Source organism: Natator depressus, chromosome 3, assembly GCF_965152275.1.
Source record: "Natator depressus isolate rNatDep1 chromosome 3, rNatDep2.hap1, whole genome shotgun sequence".
NCBI classification, from domain to species: Eukaryota; Metazoa; Chordata; order Testudines; family Cheloniidae; genus Natator; species Natator depressus.
In genome coordinates, this window is record NC_134236.1 from 184,232,103 (window position 1) to 184,250,901 (window position 18,799).

At 44.9% G+C, this 18,799-nt stretch overlaps 1 protein-coding gene across 3 annotated transcripts in view; it reads left to right on the plus strand.

The window, feature by feature from the left end:
- The window catches only part of EML6 (EMAP like 6), a 340,990-nt gene that overhangs the window by 45,608 nt on the left and 276,583 nt on the right, over nucleotides 1-18,799 (plus strand). For all 3 annotated transcript variants that reach the window (XM_074949464.1, XM_074949465.1, XM_074949466.1), the window contains 2 exons: nucleotides 2,822-2,981; nucleotides 17,659-17,757. In XM_074949464.1, the coding sequence (XP_074805565.1) occupies nucleotides 2,822-2,981; nucleotides 17,659-17,757 (259 nt within the window). The remainder of the gene's footprint in view (nucleotides 1-2,821; nucleotides 2,982-17,658; nucleotides 17,758-18,799) is intronic.

Genomic DNA, 18,799 nt, shown 5'->3' on the forward strand with positions numbered 1-18,799 from the left:
CCCAGGGCAAACAAGCATATTTGCACCCCTTACCATTTTTGGGGGTCATTTTTCCACCCCATTCAGAGGTGACATGTAATTTATTCATAATGGGGAGGGGGACAGGTGACCACCCCATGGAGGTTTTCAAACTGTGGGGCGCACACCTCACGGGTTGGGGAGGAATGTTTTTGGGGGAGAGTGGCGATGCCAGGTGGATTGGTCCGGTGACGTCAGACAGGGATCAGGGAGGGAACACCATCTCTACCTCTGACTCACCTCAGCAGGCCACCCAACCTGTCTGGGTTGGGGGGGCACCTCTGGCCCCATCTTTCTGCCCCTATGGCTTTGCACCCTGGGCGGCTGCCTCACTTGCCCCACCCTGATTACAGCCCTGGCTACTTCTTTATTGTATTCCTAGAACAGAAACAAAATGGTGGCACCTAAAGGAATAGGGCAAGACACTAAATAGCGTGCTCTCCAATATGCTTATTCTTCAAAAGTATTCTCTATTCTTTTGGGTTTTTTTAATGGACAGCGACAAATAATTTGGGTAATTCTCTTCCAAACAATGTATTTAGTTACGGAATAATCATAGTGAAAGATGTTCTAATTTGAGCCCTATGTGGTCCAGCTAGATATTTAGCCTTCTAATTCACCTCCTACCACAGATTCTAAGTGTTTTTCCCCATGTGTAACTTTTATGGATGCAAAGTAAACATGAACAGAGTGTAAACTGATTCACTGTTGTCTCCTGAATCTGTAGTCAGCCTGAAATGATACTTCTGAGAACACTGTAAGTGTCCCATTCATCTGAATGGGTAATTTCTAAAAACGAATGATGAAACTGTTCAGATAGTTACCTATTTCAGTGCTGATCATTTTAGCGGACATCCAGTTAATGTTCTAATCCCACAATCTTAAACCACCTCCGCCCTTCTTCTGTGCCAAAAGCTCCAAATATTTCCTACTTAGCTCCATAGGCATAGTTTGACTTCTATATTTAGGGGGGCAGCCCCAGTCAGGCCAATGAGGCTTTGTGTGTGTGTGTGTGTGGGGGGGGGGAATTTTGTGCCTGCCAGAGGCTTGCAGTTTGGGGGGGCAATGCCTCCATCTCCCCCAGCCATGCTCAAGCTCAGCTCTCAAATCTCTAGTTTCCTCTGACTACTCCAACATAAATATTCATTGCCAATAGAAAAATTGAAAATACTAGACTATTGTAAAATTGAACTTAACAATATAAACAAAACAAGAGCTACTGTCAGGGCCGGCTCCAGGCACCAGCATTCCAAGCAGGTACTTGGGGTGGCAGTTAGAAAGAGGCGGCAGTTCCTCCGGCCACGGCAAATATTTGGCAGCAGTTTCTCTGTTCCGCCCGCCATGGTGGCAAATCAGTGGCAGCTTCTTCCTTTTGCTGTCTGCGGGGGCAGTTTTTTTCACTGCTTGGGGTGGCAAAAACTGTAGAGCCAGCCCTGGCTACTGTATTGATTGTATTCTTTTTTGTGTCTTGTTTTGTAAACTCCATTTTTATATTTATTTGAAGCTGCCTCTGAATTTGCAGTTTGCTATGCCAGGGACTCTCAATGAAAGCCAGCTGAGATCTGGGCAGATGAGTAGGGAGATATTGGGGTGAGGACTGCCTGCCCCTCTGTGTGGGGTCTGACATCCCTCCTCCTAATTCTGTATTTCCTGGTTTTCAAAAGTTTGATATGAAACTTACCCTTCATTTCCTGGTTTTTACTAAGTTTGAGTTTTGTTGGTTTGAATTTGATGTTCTGGAAGAGCATGATATACCACAAGTTTTTTTGTTTTTTTTTGGGCGGGGGGGCTTTTGGGGCTTGCTGGGGGGAGGGGGTTGGTCAGTGAATTTAGGTCTACCTTGCAGCAGAGTATGCGGGGCCTGGGTTATACTATTTTGCAGTAACAAGCATATCCAAATAACAAAGAGTAAGAATGTTGCTTGACATACTTTATAATATATTTACTTTTAAAGAGATGCATAAGGGCAGTGTTCAAAATCAGTTTCTCTGTAACCCCAATGGGAGTTACATAACTAAAAACCCAGCATAGTTACATAACTAAAAACCCAGCATAGTATTTTTTAAACATTGCTATCTATATACAAAAAGGAGGTAGCACGAGTACCGTTTGATATGGCTGTTGCTAATTTTTCTTGAATATCAGAGAAAATAAGGTAAAATATATAGGTACAGGAAATTTCAGCTTTCCTGAGGATTTAGTAACTAAAAATATATCCATAAACACATGCAATTCCTTGTCTCAGAGGTAGAAGCAGTAGTTTGACTCCCCATCCCCTCTGAGGTTTTGATTCTTTAAAAAATATATAACGATGATGGTGAAGGCCTTCCTATAGTTTAAATTAATTGTGAAAAATACATTTTACTCAGCTGCTGGCTTACTTTTTTTTTAAATTTGAACTGAAATTTGCATACTAATTTCTAAAACCATGGAAATACAAAGAGAGGCCCATGGAAGAAACAGGCCTATCAGATAAATGAAACTATTTAAAATACAATAGTTTATATTTTTGTTGACAATACACTAGCTAAAATCTGACTGTGTGCTGAATTGGACTTTGTATTGATCGTCTTAATCTGTCTCAGCTGAACATACTGTTTAAATTTAGCAAGCTAAATTAAGATGGAAACAATTTGAAATACTCTTCCTTAGAGATTGTTGCTATGAAGGTTCTGATATGTTAAAGGAGTTGGGATTTTTGAAAACTGAAAAAGATCAGTGATCTGTTTTCATCTTTGATTACTCTACAATATTGTGCTGAACTAGAGAATTAAGTGTGGGTTTAAACTATATTCTCTTCTAGCCTGGCTGTACACCCAGATAAAACCTTAGTTGCTACTGGACAGGTTGGGAAGGACCCTTACATTTGCATCTGGGATTCCTACAGTGTACTGACTCTTTCTGTTCTTAAGGATGCGCATACACATGGAGTTGCCTGCTTGGCTTTTGATTCAGATGGCCAGGTTTGTATATTTTCAGTTTATATTTTTCTTCTATTTAAGTTTACACATAAAATATATATTTTTATATATATAGCCTGCATATAGAATTATAGCATTACATCAGAACTGTATACTGTAGTTTAAAATTTTAATGCTAATACAGAATCCAAAATACTGCAAATATATCTCTTTTTCAAAAAGAAATGCTTCTGGGGCCAAGACCACAGCCTAGCACTCCAGCTAGTTGTATGGGGCACTGGGCAGATGCCAATGGTAGACATAGCCCTCCATGGCCCAAATGCAGCCCTATCCCCTGAGGAGTTAGTATTGGAGAAACTGCACAGTGAGGGGATCGTTTGGTCCTCAGAACCAGCCAATGTCCACCTGCGCCTGTTGTTCAGAGAGCTTCTACAGTGCATTGATATACACTGTGTCCCCGCAATCCTGTCCCTCCTTGGGCAGCAGAACTGCATTGGTCTCACTGTTAAGGGATTCTCACCAGCTGTAATGCAGAGTACATTTAATTTAATAAAGTGTTTGAAATAGAAAAGCTGTGTGGCTTTGGCGCTTAGCATCGGAATCCCGAAAAAAACAAACAGAAGACCACTCACAAAAATCTCTGAGAATCAGAGTGTTTTGACCATATGATTAACCAGATATTTTTAAGAAAGATGGAAGTCAAATATAAATGGAGAATTGGATTTTTTGTTATTGGCCACAATAAGTAAGTTTCAAGAAGAAAAAGTAATGGTAAACCACAAGGACTTTAACATAAATAGTGTGCTTCACACAGAGACCTGAACAAATTATTCCAAACAGTTCATCCCTACAGAAAGATTACCTGTGTAATATTGTCACTATCAATGTCTGGAATATTCCACTGTGTAAATTTTTGTCACGCCTTAAAATTCCTATCCTATGTTAGTTTTAAGGACACTTATGGGTGCCTAGATCCTTCTAGAGGCCATCTGCACTAGGGTACATTTCACCTTGTGCAATCTTCCCCACAAAGTTTAATCCCAACCGAGAGAGAATTGAATTTGCATGTTTTAAAAAAATAATCAGTCAGCTAAATTCGTTTTGGGTTGCACAATCAGATAACACAGGTATGCTCCCACTGATATCCCTGAGAGTTGGATTGTCTGTATCTGTGGGCAGATTTGGACCATGATGTTTTAAAATAATAGTCTCATATGGAACAAAACTACCTTTAATTTTTAATGTAAATTAACCTCTTTTCACTCACTTTAAAATTTAATCTGAAAGGAAGGACACTGCCAGAAGCAACCTTCCTTTATCATATCTTATTTGTAACAGTACATTACTTTAGTCTCAAATTAATAAATGTGATTGTTAATTTTGCTACCTAGTAACATAGAAAGATCTGTGAAATGGTTAATAGACATGAGAGGAATGAGGGATTTTAAGAAATTTCAAGGGTCGCAGGTGTTAAACCAATTCAACAGCTAATTTTTTTCCTAGGATTGTAATAATAGTAGTTATTACATAGTACTTTACATTGCACATCATTACCTAATTAACATTATTATGGGTTGCTCCTCCAGATTTAAGCTTGCTTTCTATTTCAAGCCCAATTTTCAACTCTCTTCCCCCAAATTCCTGAAAAAGGAAACGAGTCCCTCTGAAATTTCATACACCATATCTCATCCCCAGTGTACAGTCTTTCTGGGAAGACTGGGAAAAAATGGGAAGGGAGTTATAATGTTATAATGTTTATTGTGTCCCAAAAATCTCCTAACTTTCTTGTGTCCTCCTATTTCCGAAATGACTGGTAGTTTAATGCTTAAAGATGGAGATAGGCATTTAGTCAGAATTTCAGAAGTGCCTAAGACCAAGTGCATTTGAAAATCCTACTATTTGAATATCTGAATCTTTAGGCGTCTAAATACTGCTAAAATTTTGGCCCCTTACCCTACAAGTTCCAAATTTGTTGACCTTGCATAACAGTGTTCTAGAGATGCAGTGGGAGTAAGGGTTGGGGTTGAACTTGGGGTTTAGTGTGGGAATTCCAAAGATATAAAGAACTATTTTTACAAACATGATATAAACTGACCAGATGCTGAGTATAAGATTTGCAGCTTTAGCTGTGGGGCTGAGCCAGAATTGGAGGGCATGGATTTGGGGGTGAGGAGACCAGGAGGGACATGGACTCATGAAAACCAGGTACACGGAGCTTATAGCTGTCAACAGTTACATTTTGGCCAAGACACTTCTAGGTTCTGAACACCATTGTGCGAAATTTGTGTCCTGTTCTGAGACTAGACAGATTCCACCTACGTATGTATTACTCACTTCCTTCAGATGCACCCCGTTATCCCTTTACACTGAATGCATTTTAAAATTGAAAAACCAGTAAATATCTTGGGCTGAAAAGGGAGAATAAGGTTATCTACATGTTACTGTACTCTATCATCAGTAAAACATACAAAAGATCAATCTGCAGTTTAAATCAGGAAATATTTTATGTACATATTTTTATTTATGTATACTTAGTAAGATGCCAAGTTTCAGAGACAAATATATTTAGTCAGGCTTGGGAGAATTTGGGCTTTTTATACTTTTGATGGATAATAACGTTTGTTTTAAGTATTTTTATACTTTTATTTATTTTCACAGTTGCACAAAATTATGGGTTTTAAGCAATTTTTTTTATTTTTATGGATTTACATTTTCACAGTTGTGAGAAATAATGGGGAAAGTCAGATAATTATTTAATTACAATAGTCATTGAGATTCAAACAGTTAAAGTGTTATAACCATTAAAACAAAACTTGTCATCATCATATCAAAATATACAAAGAAAGTATCCTTAAATCACACACTAATAGGTTCTCAAGTACTGTTTTTCTTATTTTGCCTATCTGAAAATTCCAATTATTATTGGTGGACTATTTTTCATCAGTTTTTGGGGGTGAACAGTGAAATCAATGTTTACAGACATTTACAGATAAAAATCTAATCCTTCCCAGTCTGTATTTAGTATAATCTTGCTATTAGAATTTTTTATAATTAAATACTAAAGTGAAATACATCCTGAATGTCCAGCACACTAGTCTGAGCTGCTGCCACTTAAGAGAAATGCATTTTTTCCCGTTTGATTGGGAAAATGTTACTTTCTTTATCAGATTTTATGGCCTAGGTAGTTTACAAATTTTTAACGAAAAGAACTGTCAATTTGCATATAGTTGAAGATATGTTTTGTTGATAGCTAAATTTTTTATATTTTGCATCTTCAGAATTTTTTCATAGCTACTGTAAAATTAACGAGGAAACAATTTACTTGAATCAGGAACTAACTATGACCATATTGCAAGCTGTTCTGCGCTGAAGTTAGTAGGCTTCTCAAAAGTGCTGGGTTCTACCCCTTATCAGCCTGCAGATTTAGAGCTGATATTTTTGCATATTACATAGGCTTTGTACAACCTGCAAAGGAACCTTTCACTTACACTCACACCTTTAACCCTTCCCAGAATACTTTGCAATGCCTGCAACAGCGTTAGCAACATACAATGCTGATCTGCCTCCCCAGGGGACCCCCTGAGGGAGGGAGCCATTAGGTTGTGACATTCTCCCCCTTGATTCCGAATCAACATTTAGTTGTGAGGGGTCACGATTTAAGTTTCCACCCTCCCTCTGACACGGTGGCTAGTTTCACCATTGGCCTTCTACACAAGCAGTAATATAACACAAACAGAATTGTTAGGGCAAGAACAATTGCATACACTAGCCGGTAGTGGCTTCTGGCTTTGTTAGTAAAATAGCATAGCACATCCCCTCGCTGGCACATCCCATCTGGATGGCCGTGGCAAAGGCAGCTTTCTCCATATTAAATGTGTGTTGTAACACAGTGAAGGAGGAGGCATCTGCCTGGAACACAATAAGTTGGTCCCGGGTGTATGTCAAGGGAAGGAAAACATTGGGCATAATCCATGAAAAATTAAACACAATATAATTAGAAACATTAATATTGCTTTGAATAACAGTGGGCCAATGCACCCAAAAATTGTGCACTTGAGATTGTAATCGCAAATCGAGGGGCACCCTGGGGTAGGTGGTCCTCCAAACACACGCAGAGGTATTGGTAAACAGATGTGCCTTGGTGGGGGCGTATCCTGATGCCTCCTCTTCCCAGCAGATGTTTTGACCCATCTCGTAAAAGCGGCCTGGCGTCACCTTTTCTTTACACATCATTTGAGGGGCTCCATAGGCCATAATTGCCAGGTGATGCCCTCTGCAATCCATACATGCTGATGGTCAGTGGCCATGGTCAGCACATACCTCTTAACTGTGTCGTTGTAGGGAGCCACCTCCTGCACGTCGCCATGGACCACCCAGTCCCAGAGGCAGCCTTCCCACGAGCCGGGTTGGATTTTTATAGCTGGGGCCCACACTCCCTTCATGGGACCAAAGGGTGTAAAGGAGCAGGTTATGCTGGTGCACTTCCAGTTTGTGAGCCTCCAGGAGTAGCAAAAAGGTGATTGCTCCCAGGGGATCCCCGAGTGGGAGTGGATTTCCCCCGGCCAAGATCCATGGAGCACATCCTCCTGTATGCTCTGGACTTGTTGGGTCAAATATTGTTGGAGTTGAGCGCACACCGAATCCCATGCTAGTTGGCCCCCACCCCAAATTATGGTTTTAATCAGTCCCCACAAGGTATCCCGTGTGTGGAGGGCCAATTCGACAGTGTGTTTGAGGGTGGAGGTGGCCACTATTAGGTGGGTGAGATCTGCACTTGTGATCAGCCCCATGGCCTTTTCGAATTGTCCCAACCGCTCAACCCTCAGAGCCCCTTGTTGAATATTCTAAATGCTAGCTGCCGTATTGACCCCATCCCACAAGGAGCCCACTAAGGTCCGCCTCCCCCGGGGGAGTAAAGACAACGTTTGTCTGAGGAGGGCAAGTTGAAGGGTGGCCCCCCTTGTACAACTGGGGAGGAAGGTGGGGACCTGAAAGTGTGTCAGAGGCAGGAAAACATCTAAAGCTCCCAGGGTGGCATTAAGGAGGATCCAGGATTGAGTGGCTGCTTCCCATTTGGTAGCCGGTGACATCTGCCACCACCGCTGGTGGGGGGAGATGTGGAGGTGTTTTCCTAGATTTATTCCTTGAATACTTTGGGCTAGGCGGAGGAGGTTACAATTTAAACAGGGATGCTGGAAATCATTCGGGGCATGTAATATTTCCCTCCCTACACTGGCGAGATGTGTGTGTATGAGGGAGTAATATATGTGATATACCAACATGTGGAACTGTGGGGCTCAGGTTGAACTTTACACCAGCCAGGGATTAAGAGCGCAACCACATCCCGCTTCCAGCTGCCAATGTGGAGAGTTGATTCGAATGGCATGCTGAATCCTCCTGTGATATTGAAAACCTCTCTGTGTACCCTCCCATCTGTGGTCCGCTTGAGCCATCGCTCCCAGGTTTCCCCTTTCCAATGGAACCACAAGCACGGGCAGTAGGAATGGAGATTGTCCTCCTCCAAAGGTAGGGCCATTGTTCCCAGGTGGAAGTAAATTCTATGGGCGGGGGGTTTGAAAGGCGTTGGGATGCAGTGTTGTCTCCGGTAGTGTTGCTTGGTGGGGTAGGGGGCCCTTCTGGGTCGATCCCATCTGGGATCCAATTGGGGAGGGATATGCAGGGCCAGGGGACCTGGTGTTCTCGGCAGGGGCTGCCCCGGGGAGGATACCCAGGTAATACATGGTGCCACATTCCCAGGGTGACGTGCCACAGTTGCCTCCCTGCCAGTGGATAATTGATTGTTTCTTGCACCAGGACCAATTCTGAACAGCGGTAAAATTAACAAAGGAGGCCTAAAACATCGGGACCCCAAGGATTCCCATAGAGAAATACCACCAAACATACATTGTTTTGTCCTGATGAATTTTGCAGGCTTGAAGCAGCAAGAGCAATCCCACCACTCCTGGTTGGGGTGTCCCTGGGCTCTTGCTATTACTGTCTTGCCCTGTTAACAAAGCAAAAAGGGAAAGAAAAAAGGAAGAGTAACAGAAATACATCTACTGGGGAAACCAAGGCACATATAAAACTCTCTAAATCATTAATCGTTCCATTACAGCTCTTCCTGGCTTCTGTCATGGATGTCGTTTGCCTGGCTTAGGAGGTCACAACAACAATGTTCTCTCCGGGGATCAATATTCTGTCCAGGGATTGCTTCCCAAGGGGCTGCTTATTTCGCTCCAGGCCACCACATGAGGAACAGGGTTTGTCCCCCTGGGACCCACGGAAGGTCCAGGGCCACCCACCAGGTATTTTGCTGTGGCCCCAAGGTGTCTATCCGGACAATGCATTGCCCCCAAGGCTCCTCCTCTCCAGCCTTACGCCATACTTTGGCTTGGGCCCCATCGGTGGCTCGAACCATGGAGAGCCTTTGGAGGTACTTTTCCTCCTCATCATTATAATCATCCAGATAATCCCATGGACAGATGGAAACCTGGATGGTCCAGGCAGGTGGCTGGTCCACAACCGAGTCCCATGATGCCATGACCAGGAACCTAGGGAGAAACATATGTTTTGAGTTGATTGGCGTGTGCCCATTTTAGTTTACTGGGTAGCTGAAGCTGGTACACTACCGGAGAGATGCAGTTCACCACAGGATATGGGCCATTTGGCATCTTAGGTGTGGGCCTCTCTCCCCAGTTTCTGCAGCATCACCTCATCTCCAATTTGCCACCCCCGGACGCCTTTAATTACGGTCCCTTTGTGTTTGGCTTTTTCTCTGTCTAAAGCGGCTTCTACAGCTTTGCAGGTTTCACAAAGTTCCTCCCTCAGCTGGGTAATATACCGACCATCTGGTGAATTGGTGGGTAAATTCCCCTTCCATTCCCACAGATTGCCCCACATCATTGGGCGACCAAAAAGGATATGGTAGAGGGTGTACCCGGTACCTAGGCAGTTAGAATTGTATAAAGCTGCCAAAACAGTTGGCAGCTTCCGGGGCCAATCCATTCCTGAAGTGGAACACATTTTACGGAGGGCATTCTTCAAATCCTGATTTTGCCTTTCCACAGCACCACTGCTCTGTGGCTGATAGCTAATGTGTATTTGCTGCTTAATGTTCAGGGCAGCAAGCAAGGATTTAAGGACCTCTTCCACACCTTACCCCACCTGGTCAGAGCCGATAATCCAGGGTGTGCCGTACCGGCAGAAGATTTCCTGATAGAGTTTCTTGGCAGCCACACCCACTGTATTGACCTGGGTTGGAAATGCCTCTGTCCAGGCTGAAAACACATCAGTTATCACCAGGAGGTATTTATACCCCTCCTTTGTTGTTGGTAGCAAATCAATAAAGTCCATTTGCAGATGGTGCCATACCTCTTGGGTTCTTTGCCCCTGCAGGACAGGGAGTTGGCCCCCTTGCTTTACCTGGGGACACTTAAGACATCCCTCTACAATCCATTTACAATTTGCTTTTGTTTTGGCCATTGTGCCACCTGCCTGACTTTGAAGAGTGTTCCCTCCACCCCCTCATCTGCCCACTCATGTAATTCCCGGACTATGTCCTCCTGCTCGGTGGTTGCTAGTCCTGTGACTAATGCCGCTACCTTGCTTGAACGTATTCGGGTCATCTTATCCACTCATCCATTCCATTCATGAAGTAATCCCTTGTCTTTATGGGCATGTGATTTCACCCAGGTGATGTAGACCTCCCCCTTTTGTGCTCTGTACAACATCATTATCTCTTGCCACCTTTCTTGATGTTTGAAGGGTTTACAGTCTGCAGTATTCCAATTATCCTTTTCCCAATAAAACATGTATGTTGATACTCCTCGTACCACACATTCATTGTCTGCTACCAGGTATACCGCAAAGTCCTCCCCCAACTGACTCTCATATTTCAGAACCTGGAGCACTGCTTCTATCTCAGTGTCTTGTGCTGAACCATGCGCTAGGTTCCCAGTGAGACTCACTTCCCTCCACTCAGAGCTGTCCACTGGATGTACCGATTCCCTTGGTGGAAAAAGCAGGATCCATCTGTAAACCATAAATGGTTAGCCTGGGTTTGGTCGTGGAGGATTGGGAGGGGGTCCCATTCTCGGGGAGCTGTCCGTTCCTGCTCCACTACCTCACAAGAATGCTCGGCACCCTGTTCCACCAAAGCTGCTCTGAGCAGATCCGAGGACTGCAGAGTCTCCGATGCCACCCCACTTTGGGTAAGAAACAGGGTCCACTTTGCCAAGTGGGTATTTGAGACCAAACTCATTTTGGACCCGGTTAAAGTGTATTTCAGGGGCGTGTGCAGGGTCTGCAATATTATTGGTGCTCCCTCGATATATGCTTGGAAAGTCTGCACCGCCCATACGCTGCCAAGCACTCCTTTTCACAGGGGCTATATTTCACCTCTGGCTGCTTTAGGGCCAATCATAGGCAACTGGGATCAGCCAACCCTCCACATTTTTCTGAAGGAGGACAGCCCCCAGTGCCTCCGGACCGCAGGACAGCCGGAGGTAAAAAGGTTTGGTAGTATCTGGGAAAGCGAGGGCTGGCGCTCGCAAGGCAGTTTGCTTTAAGGCATCAAAGGCAGTTTCTTGCGGTTCCTCCCAATTCCACCATGCTCTCTTTTTGAGCAGTGCCCATAAGGGGCAAGTGAGAGTGGCAAAATCAGGAATATGATTCTGAATAAAATTAAAGCCCCTCGAAATGGTGTGCAGTTGTTTTAAATTGGTGGGTTTCTTCATCTCACACAATGCGCGGACTTTTGCCACATCCACTAGCCTACCCTTTTCCCCCATGGTAATGCCTGAGTAGAAGACTGACCGCTGAACCAATTGCACCTTTTTTAATGACACCTTGAACCCAGTTTCCTCAATTGTATTTAACAGAGTTCTGGTGATATCTCGCACCTGGGGTTCTGTTTCCCCGTGCACTAACAAATCATCCATGTATGAAATGACGTGGCAACGGATCTCGGGAGGCAGTTTGTCTAGCATAGCCACCACATGGTGGTGTGCATGGAGGGGGCATTGTGGAATGCCGTAAAGGTGAACTATTTCCCCCTAAACTGAAACGCAAAGTGGTCCTGGGAGGCAGAGGTAAGGGGTAAAGCAAAAAAGCAATTGGCTAGGTCGATTACCGAAAACCATCTGTCCCGTGGCTGCACATGGAGCAAAACCTCAGGCACTGAGGTGACCACCGGGGCCATCATCGGGGTGCCTTGGTTTACTTTCTGGTAATCTATGGTGAGGCGCCAGGTCTGACCTCCCGCTTTCAGCACTGGTCAAACCGGGGTGTTAAAGGGGCTATGGGTAGTCCGGAGCACTCCTTGTTTCTCCAAGTCGGCAATCACCCCGGCTATGCCCTCCTCTGTGGCTTTGGAGTAAGGATACTGGCGTTGTGGGGGAACGGGGGACCCTACCACCTCAACCAGCACTGTCTTATGCCTACCACAGTCAGATGGATACATTTGCCACACCCCAGCACTGTCTGCCTCCAATATGCTTCCTCCTCTACGGTAAGCGCTGTCATTGCGGTGGTGGCAAACCTCCCCCCCTCGTCCTGGGGCAGAGGCATGCGCCGCTCCTGCCATAGTGTGCCCCCTTGGTCATAAGGATTAAACCATAGCCCCTGCTCCAGCATCCAGGGCATTCCCAAGATCACCCTCTTCATGGATGAAGGGTCAATAGTAAATGAGGCATGCAAAACCGTCCCTACAATGGTCACTGGGACCTGGTAGCGGGTCTGTCACTGTTGCGACCCAGAATTGAAGGCCGAGACATGGGTGGGAAGCCCTGGGTTGTCCTCAACAGGGGTGAAGTTTAATACATTGGTACCCGCCCCAGTGTCTAGTAGGGCCATACAGGGCCACTCAGCGACTACAATGGCAATTTTCGGGTGTCGGTTAGAGTCCCAGGTTACCTTACCCCACTACTGCCAGCAGGACCCCTGGCTGACAATGGGGCTGCCCTAGCCAGAGCCCTAACTGGGGTCCCCAGTCTGCGGGAGTTGATCATGGGGCTGGCGATAATCTTCCACCGGAGGGATGGAAGGGGTGGCTGCTGATCGCCCGCCATGTGGGCCCAGGTTTCGTGGATGCTGGTGGCTTGTTCATCCCGCCTGGCCGAGAGGGCAAAATAGCCTTTCTACCAACAGGACAGTGGGTTTCTTATCCCACCGTCTCATGTCCTCCCCCAGAGCCCTGAGGGCACACCAAGTTTGCTTCCGCACCTCCATCGCTATCCTCTCCTCATCCTCTTTAGTTAACAGCATGAACTGGCTGTCACAACCCAATGGCCCCCTCCCCTCAGGGAGTCTCCGGGGAAGGCAGATAAGCATTGTTTGTGGCTAACGCTGTTGCAAGCATCGCAAAGCATTTTGGAGAGGGTCAAAGGTGTGCGAGTGGGGAGTGGAAGTTTCCTTTACAGGGTACGAGAGGCTGAGAGGGGGGAGAAGAAAAAAAGAGCAGAGAACGGGTTAAGTCAACATTTCAGCTAGCTCAGTTGGAAGATAAGATGCTGGCCCCAGCAGACTTGGCTGACAGCCGAGAAAGACGGGGGGCTTAAAGCTTTCCCAAGCAGCCATAAAAAAAAAAAAGAACTAAGTTAAGCAGCGCTGCAGAGATAGCAGCGAGGACAGTAAGAGCAAATAAAACAGCAACAGCAAAGGCCAATAGAAGGAAAAACAAAGTCTCCGGAGCCGGGATGTTTTGGGAAACTGAGGAGGCCACAGCAAGCCGGTTTGAAGTGACACAAAGAGCACCAGGAACAGAGGTCACAAAATAAAACACCCCCAAAGGAGCCCAGGACTTAAAACCCTCCTGAGAGCTGGAGCACTTTGGAGATCAGCAGCAGACCCAGATGGCCTGGGCCCAAGACAGCACTCCCGTCCACCTTTACTCCACATCTCTTCTTCTGACGTTACACCCAGACTTGGCCAGTCTCGGGTAGCGTGTATGTGAATATGAAAGTGGGTTAGGGCTTGGGACATTAATGCTTTCTTTGTTCCCCTGAGTGATGTGGGAGTGTTCCCAGCACTCTCTGCTGTTACATTATTTTATCAATAAAGCTTTAAAACTTAGACACTTGATGTGTTCTATACCTCCTCCCCAAAGATCCTGTGGCATCTGCCTAATTCACTGACGCCCTAGGCAGATTTGTAATAAAAATCTGTCACAGGCCCTCCTATGTTCTGACTGGCCCTCGGTTGGCCCCTTTCCACCTTCCCCTGGCATCCGGTTGGTATATGTGGGGGTGCCGCCATCTTTACCCGTTTAATTGGCTCCCCAAAATGCTTAGCAATTTGCATGATTTTACCCTTTAACACCTCCCAATTTGCGTGTTCGCCCTTGGCCCAGAGCCCTAGTCTATCCCTCCACCAGTCATTCATCCCTTCCATCAGCTCCCGTAACTGAGCGACGGTCCATGGAAGCTGGCCAATAAGGCGCTGCTCTGCTTTCACCGGCTGAATTTGTCCCAAGACAGCCGCAATTAAACTCTGTTGATAAAAATAGTCTAACCCGGTTTGCTCAGGGGCCTGATCTAGGTTAGATAAATATTTTCGTTTGTCCCTAGCGGAAAGAAGAATGTTTGCCAAGGCTTGAACGACAGGCAACCCCTCTCCCAGCAATTCGGCCACCGTGGTTTTTAGGGTGGAGGCCAGCTCTGGGCTGGCAGCTGTGAGCACCCGCTCAGTCTCTTGCTGGGACAAAATTATTTACATGTATGATGTCCAAAGGGAAAGGAGCCAGGTAGCGGCCTTTTCCGTTTTGAAGAGGCCAAGCTCGCGAGCCAGCATATCTGCCGGGTCCAGCAGACTCTGAATTCTGGCTGAAATACGCTGAGTCTCGACCCAATTCCCATCCTGGAGTTGCTCAGTGGACCTCTCCTCCATTTTAATGTGGGCTGCTATCGGGGTGCAACAAGAATCCACCCATCCTTGGGGATCCTCGCAAAGGGAAAAATCAAAGCCTTCACACGGGTCACCCTGTTATGCAGACAAAACTACACAGGATCGTTTCAGGGGACAAGACAAGATGTCACGTTTATTATAACACAATTTGATTTATGACCAATAACTAATATCTAATACCTATGTACACCCCCCCCAACTGTTCTGCAGCTGCTGTGTAGTTACCAGTCCTGAGTGTAGCTTGAGTTCGTGGCTTGGGTTCATAGCTTGTGGCAGCTAACTGGCCGGAAGAGCCGGGCACAAGGAAGAGCTGGGTCTCTGTTGGGCAGGCACCGACGTCCTTCCAAGTTGGCAGCAGAATGTTACCCTCCAAAATCTTCCATCTCATCCATCCTTTTTGTAGGCTTTAGTTTGAATGCAGAGTCTATAGGTCTTGCTGTGTCACGCTGCCTCTGGGTTTGGTGTGATTGATCACACGTCAATTGCAGACATGACTTTCAGCCTGGAACCTGGCTTTGATGTTTCTTCAATTGTACTTTTGTTCTTTTCTTTTTAGGGTGGACTCTTGCTTTGTCAGGGCTGTTGTCTGCATCTTCAGCCATTGGTGTTTATACTTTATTTCATCAGGACAGGCTGGGGCTGGAGGTTGATGTCATCATCCATACATACCTCATTCACACATCTAAACTAAGCTAATAAGATTACAACAGGGTTTTGCAAAAATGAAGGTTGCAGCAAGCTTTTACAAAATGGAGTGAGCATTTTAAAATGGAGTTTGGAACAAGTTAAAATGGAGTTTGAGTTACAATATGGACAAGTGTAAGGAATGGCAAACAGTGAACAGAAGTTACAATATAGACAAATATAATGAATGACAAACAGTGAGCAGAAGTTAGAATGTTGAAACAGTGTAAGTTTGAGTGATTTAAGCAACAATTGGATTGAAAGTGAAACTCAATTAGCCAGTTATTGGGGTAACCGGTTTCATGAATGAATGTTGTTTCATTCATAAAAACTTTGCTTATGAAGTTATATTAATATAAGTGAACAATTAAAAACAATTTCATTGATCAGTTCTACAACCCGAATCATCCCCCGTGAGGCTCGCCACCTGGACTGAACATACGGCCAACTGATGTTTTAACTGTTCAATTTCCTTTTCGTGTCAGTCACGCTGCTGCTGTGGCGTATGCTGAGCACGAATGGTCAAATCTTTGACTAGCCCCTGAAGGACCAGTACTTGCAACTTTTCTTGGATGTAGGCTTGTGTTGCTGCCTGATTAGTGATTTGCGCTTTTAGTTGCTCAATTTCCACTAGTTGTCGGGTACACGTCTCTTCCCTTCTCCCCAACTCCTCTTTCTGTCCTGACAACATTTGATACCACATGGCTGCTGCAGTCCATACTGAGCCCACAGCTGCCCCTAGGTTTTTACCCTTTTGCTTTTCATACTCGGCATACAAGTCTAGTAAATCCTGCCAAGTAAGCACGCCCCTCTGAAGCTCCGCCACAGAACCCTAGGGATTGTATCCCACTTTGGTGAGAGCCCTCTCCAGCTGGGAGAGTTCCCCACCCACCCCTTTGCAAGAGGTAAGAGGGTCCCGTCCCCCTTTGCTGCCTCCCCCGTGGCATGGGCACCCAGTCCCCCAGCCTCCTGAGACCCCACTGTTTATGCCATTGCCCACGACTGTGGGACTCCCGAGTCCGCAGCTGTACCCTTCTGTTTCCTGAACATATTATCACAAACCGTTAGTACCACTCTGAAGGTCTTTTAATCACGGGAGATTTCACGCTGCCCACACCGGCACTGGGGCTTACAATGCTCACTCCCTCCCGGGCTGGAGGGCAGGACGCTAAGCCTCCCTCCATATTACTCGGTCCTCTACCACCGAGGGTCCATACACCAAATCCAAAGCCCCGTCCCGGGCAGAGCGAGAAACCCTAAGTTCTCCTCCTATGCTCAGTCATACTATGACTGAGGGTGTATGCACCGAGGATTATTCCTTCCACTTGGAGCAAGGGTCTCTAAGCCATCCTCCGATTACCCGGCACTTCTATGGCCGGGGATGGACCCACCTGCACCCTTCCCCCGCCGACTGGGTGGAGAGGCAGGATACTGAACCAGATGAACCACTGGTGTTATCCAACAGGAAAATTTCTATGTTCCTGCATCCTCATAAGGACGTGTGAAATTAGGCAAAATTTGAAGAGACTTGGTATGCTAATTTATATCTTAAACATCTCTTCTTCGTCTGTTTGTTTATAGCCATAGCCTGGACAAAAAGGGATTTTTGCTTTCTTTTGTTTCTTGGGAGAGGGCAGTTCATTTATTTGTATTAAGCTTTTAAAATAATTAATTATGCATTCTTTCAAAAACAAAATTGAAAATTAAAGGGTAAATTATAGTTATAAAATGCTACTAGAAATGTCCACAAAAATGAGCACCATAGACATAATGAAATGTGGTGGTGTGGGTGGTGGGAGAGGAGTGTTTTAATCACCCATTTATTTTTAATAACAGGTCAGTAAGATGTGAATGCCAGATTGTTGTGCTACTGAAGCAAGTGCTTCAGATCTTCTGATGAATTTAGCCTATGTTTGGTACATTTAAAAGTCAGGTAGTTAATTTCAAGCTTCTAGAAAAGACTAGAATTTTTGGCATGTCCTAATAATAAATAAATTTTTAACATGGATATCTTGATGGTATCTTTAGCAATTTAGTTTTAATTTGAGTCATATTTGTACACATACTATGCTCAGTTGAAAGACTTATTTTGGGCTGATCTTCAATTAACTAGATGCTTTTTTTTCCCCCTTAGTGTTTAGCCTCAGTGGGACTGGATGCCAAAAATACAGTATGTATTTGGGATTGGAAGAAAGGAAAACTACTAGCAACAGCTACTGGCCATTCAGATAGGGTAATCATATAGAAGGAATTATCTGAATCTTGTCTGGAGCATTTCCCAATAACTTCTGTAACATTTTTGTTTCTAAATTGTATTATTTTTTCATCAAGTTAGTGCACAGCAAGGTCCATCAAGTGGATCTGAGTGGAGAATATTGCCCAAAATTAGGAAATGTCAAAGCAATTTCACCACCAGTCAAAAAAAACCACACACACACACACACACAGATGATCATTAAGATAAATGAATCTTTCCACTGTGCATATATATTTTACTATGCATGGTATATCTGTGAATATTTCACATGATAGAATATACATAAATAGTGGCAACAGAACAAAACAATATGTGTTTATACTGTCTGTATGTACTGTGTTTGTGAGTTGGGTGAGTTCAGTGCTTCACTGTTGTGTACTATATTTCTAACACATCAAGATTAATGTTTTTATTCGTTTTTCAAAATTACTCTTTTAGGGTCTGATGCAACTCCCATTGATGTCTGTGGAAGTTTCGCTACTGACTTCAAAGGGAGCTGTTTCAGGCTCTGTTTCTCTAAGCCATGATCGAAGTGTTTCAACACTTAGCCCTTCAAGCCCTCCCCACAGCGAAAGTAAAAGGGTGTTTGGCAGGGGATTGTCTAATCTGATCCTAAATTCTAGTGGTTGAATGTTTTTGTTCTTCTTCGAGATGTGTTGCTCATGTCCATTCAACTTAGGTGTGTGTGGTTGCCACATATACCAAAGCTGGAAGTATTTCCCTCAGCAGTATCCATAGGGGACTGGCTCTGGTGCCCCCTGGGGTGGCACACACAAGCCGCGGTATACAGGGCACCGCCGGTTCCCCTCAGCCTCAGTTCCTTCTTGTCTCCAGTGATGGTGCTGGAACTGTTGCTGCTTTAGCTAGTGCTGTTGCTGCTCGTTCGTATGAACTAGCTATCTCTTGTATTAAAGTGTATATAGTTTTCTGTTAGTGTTTGTAAATCCCTTAGCTATAGTTAGAGACTTCGTAGATCCCGAATGGGACTTTGCCTCGGGATGGGGCATGCCCCAGTCCC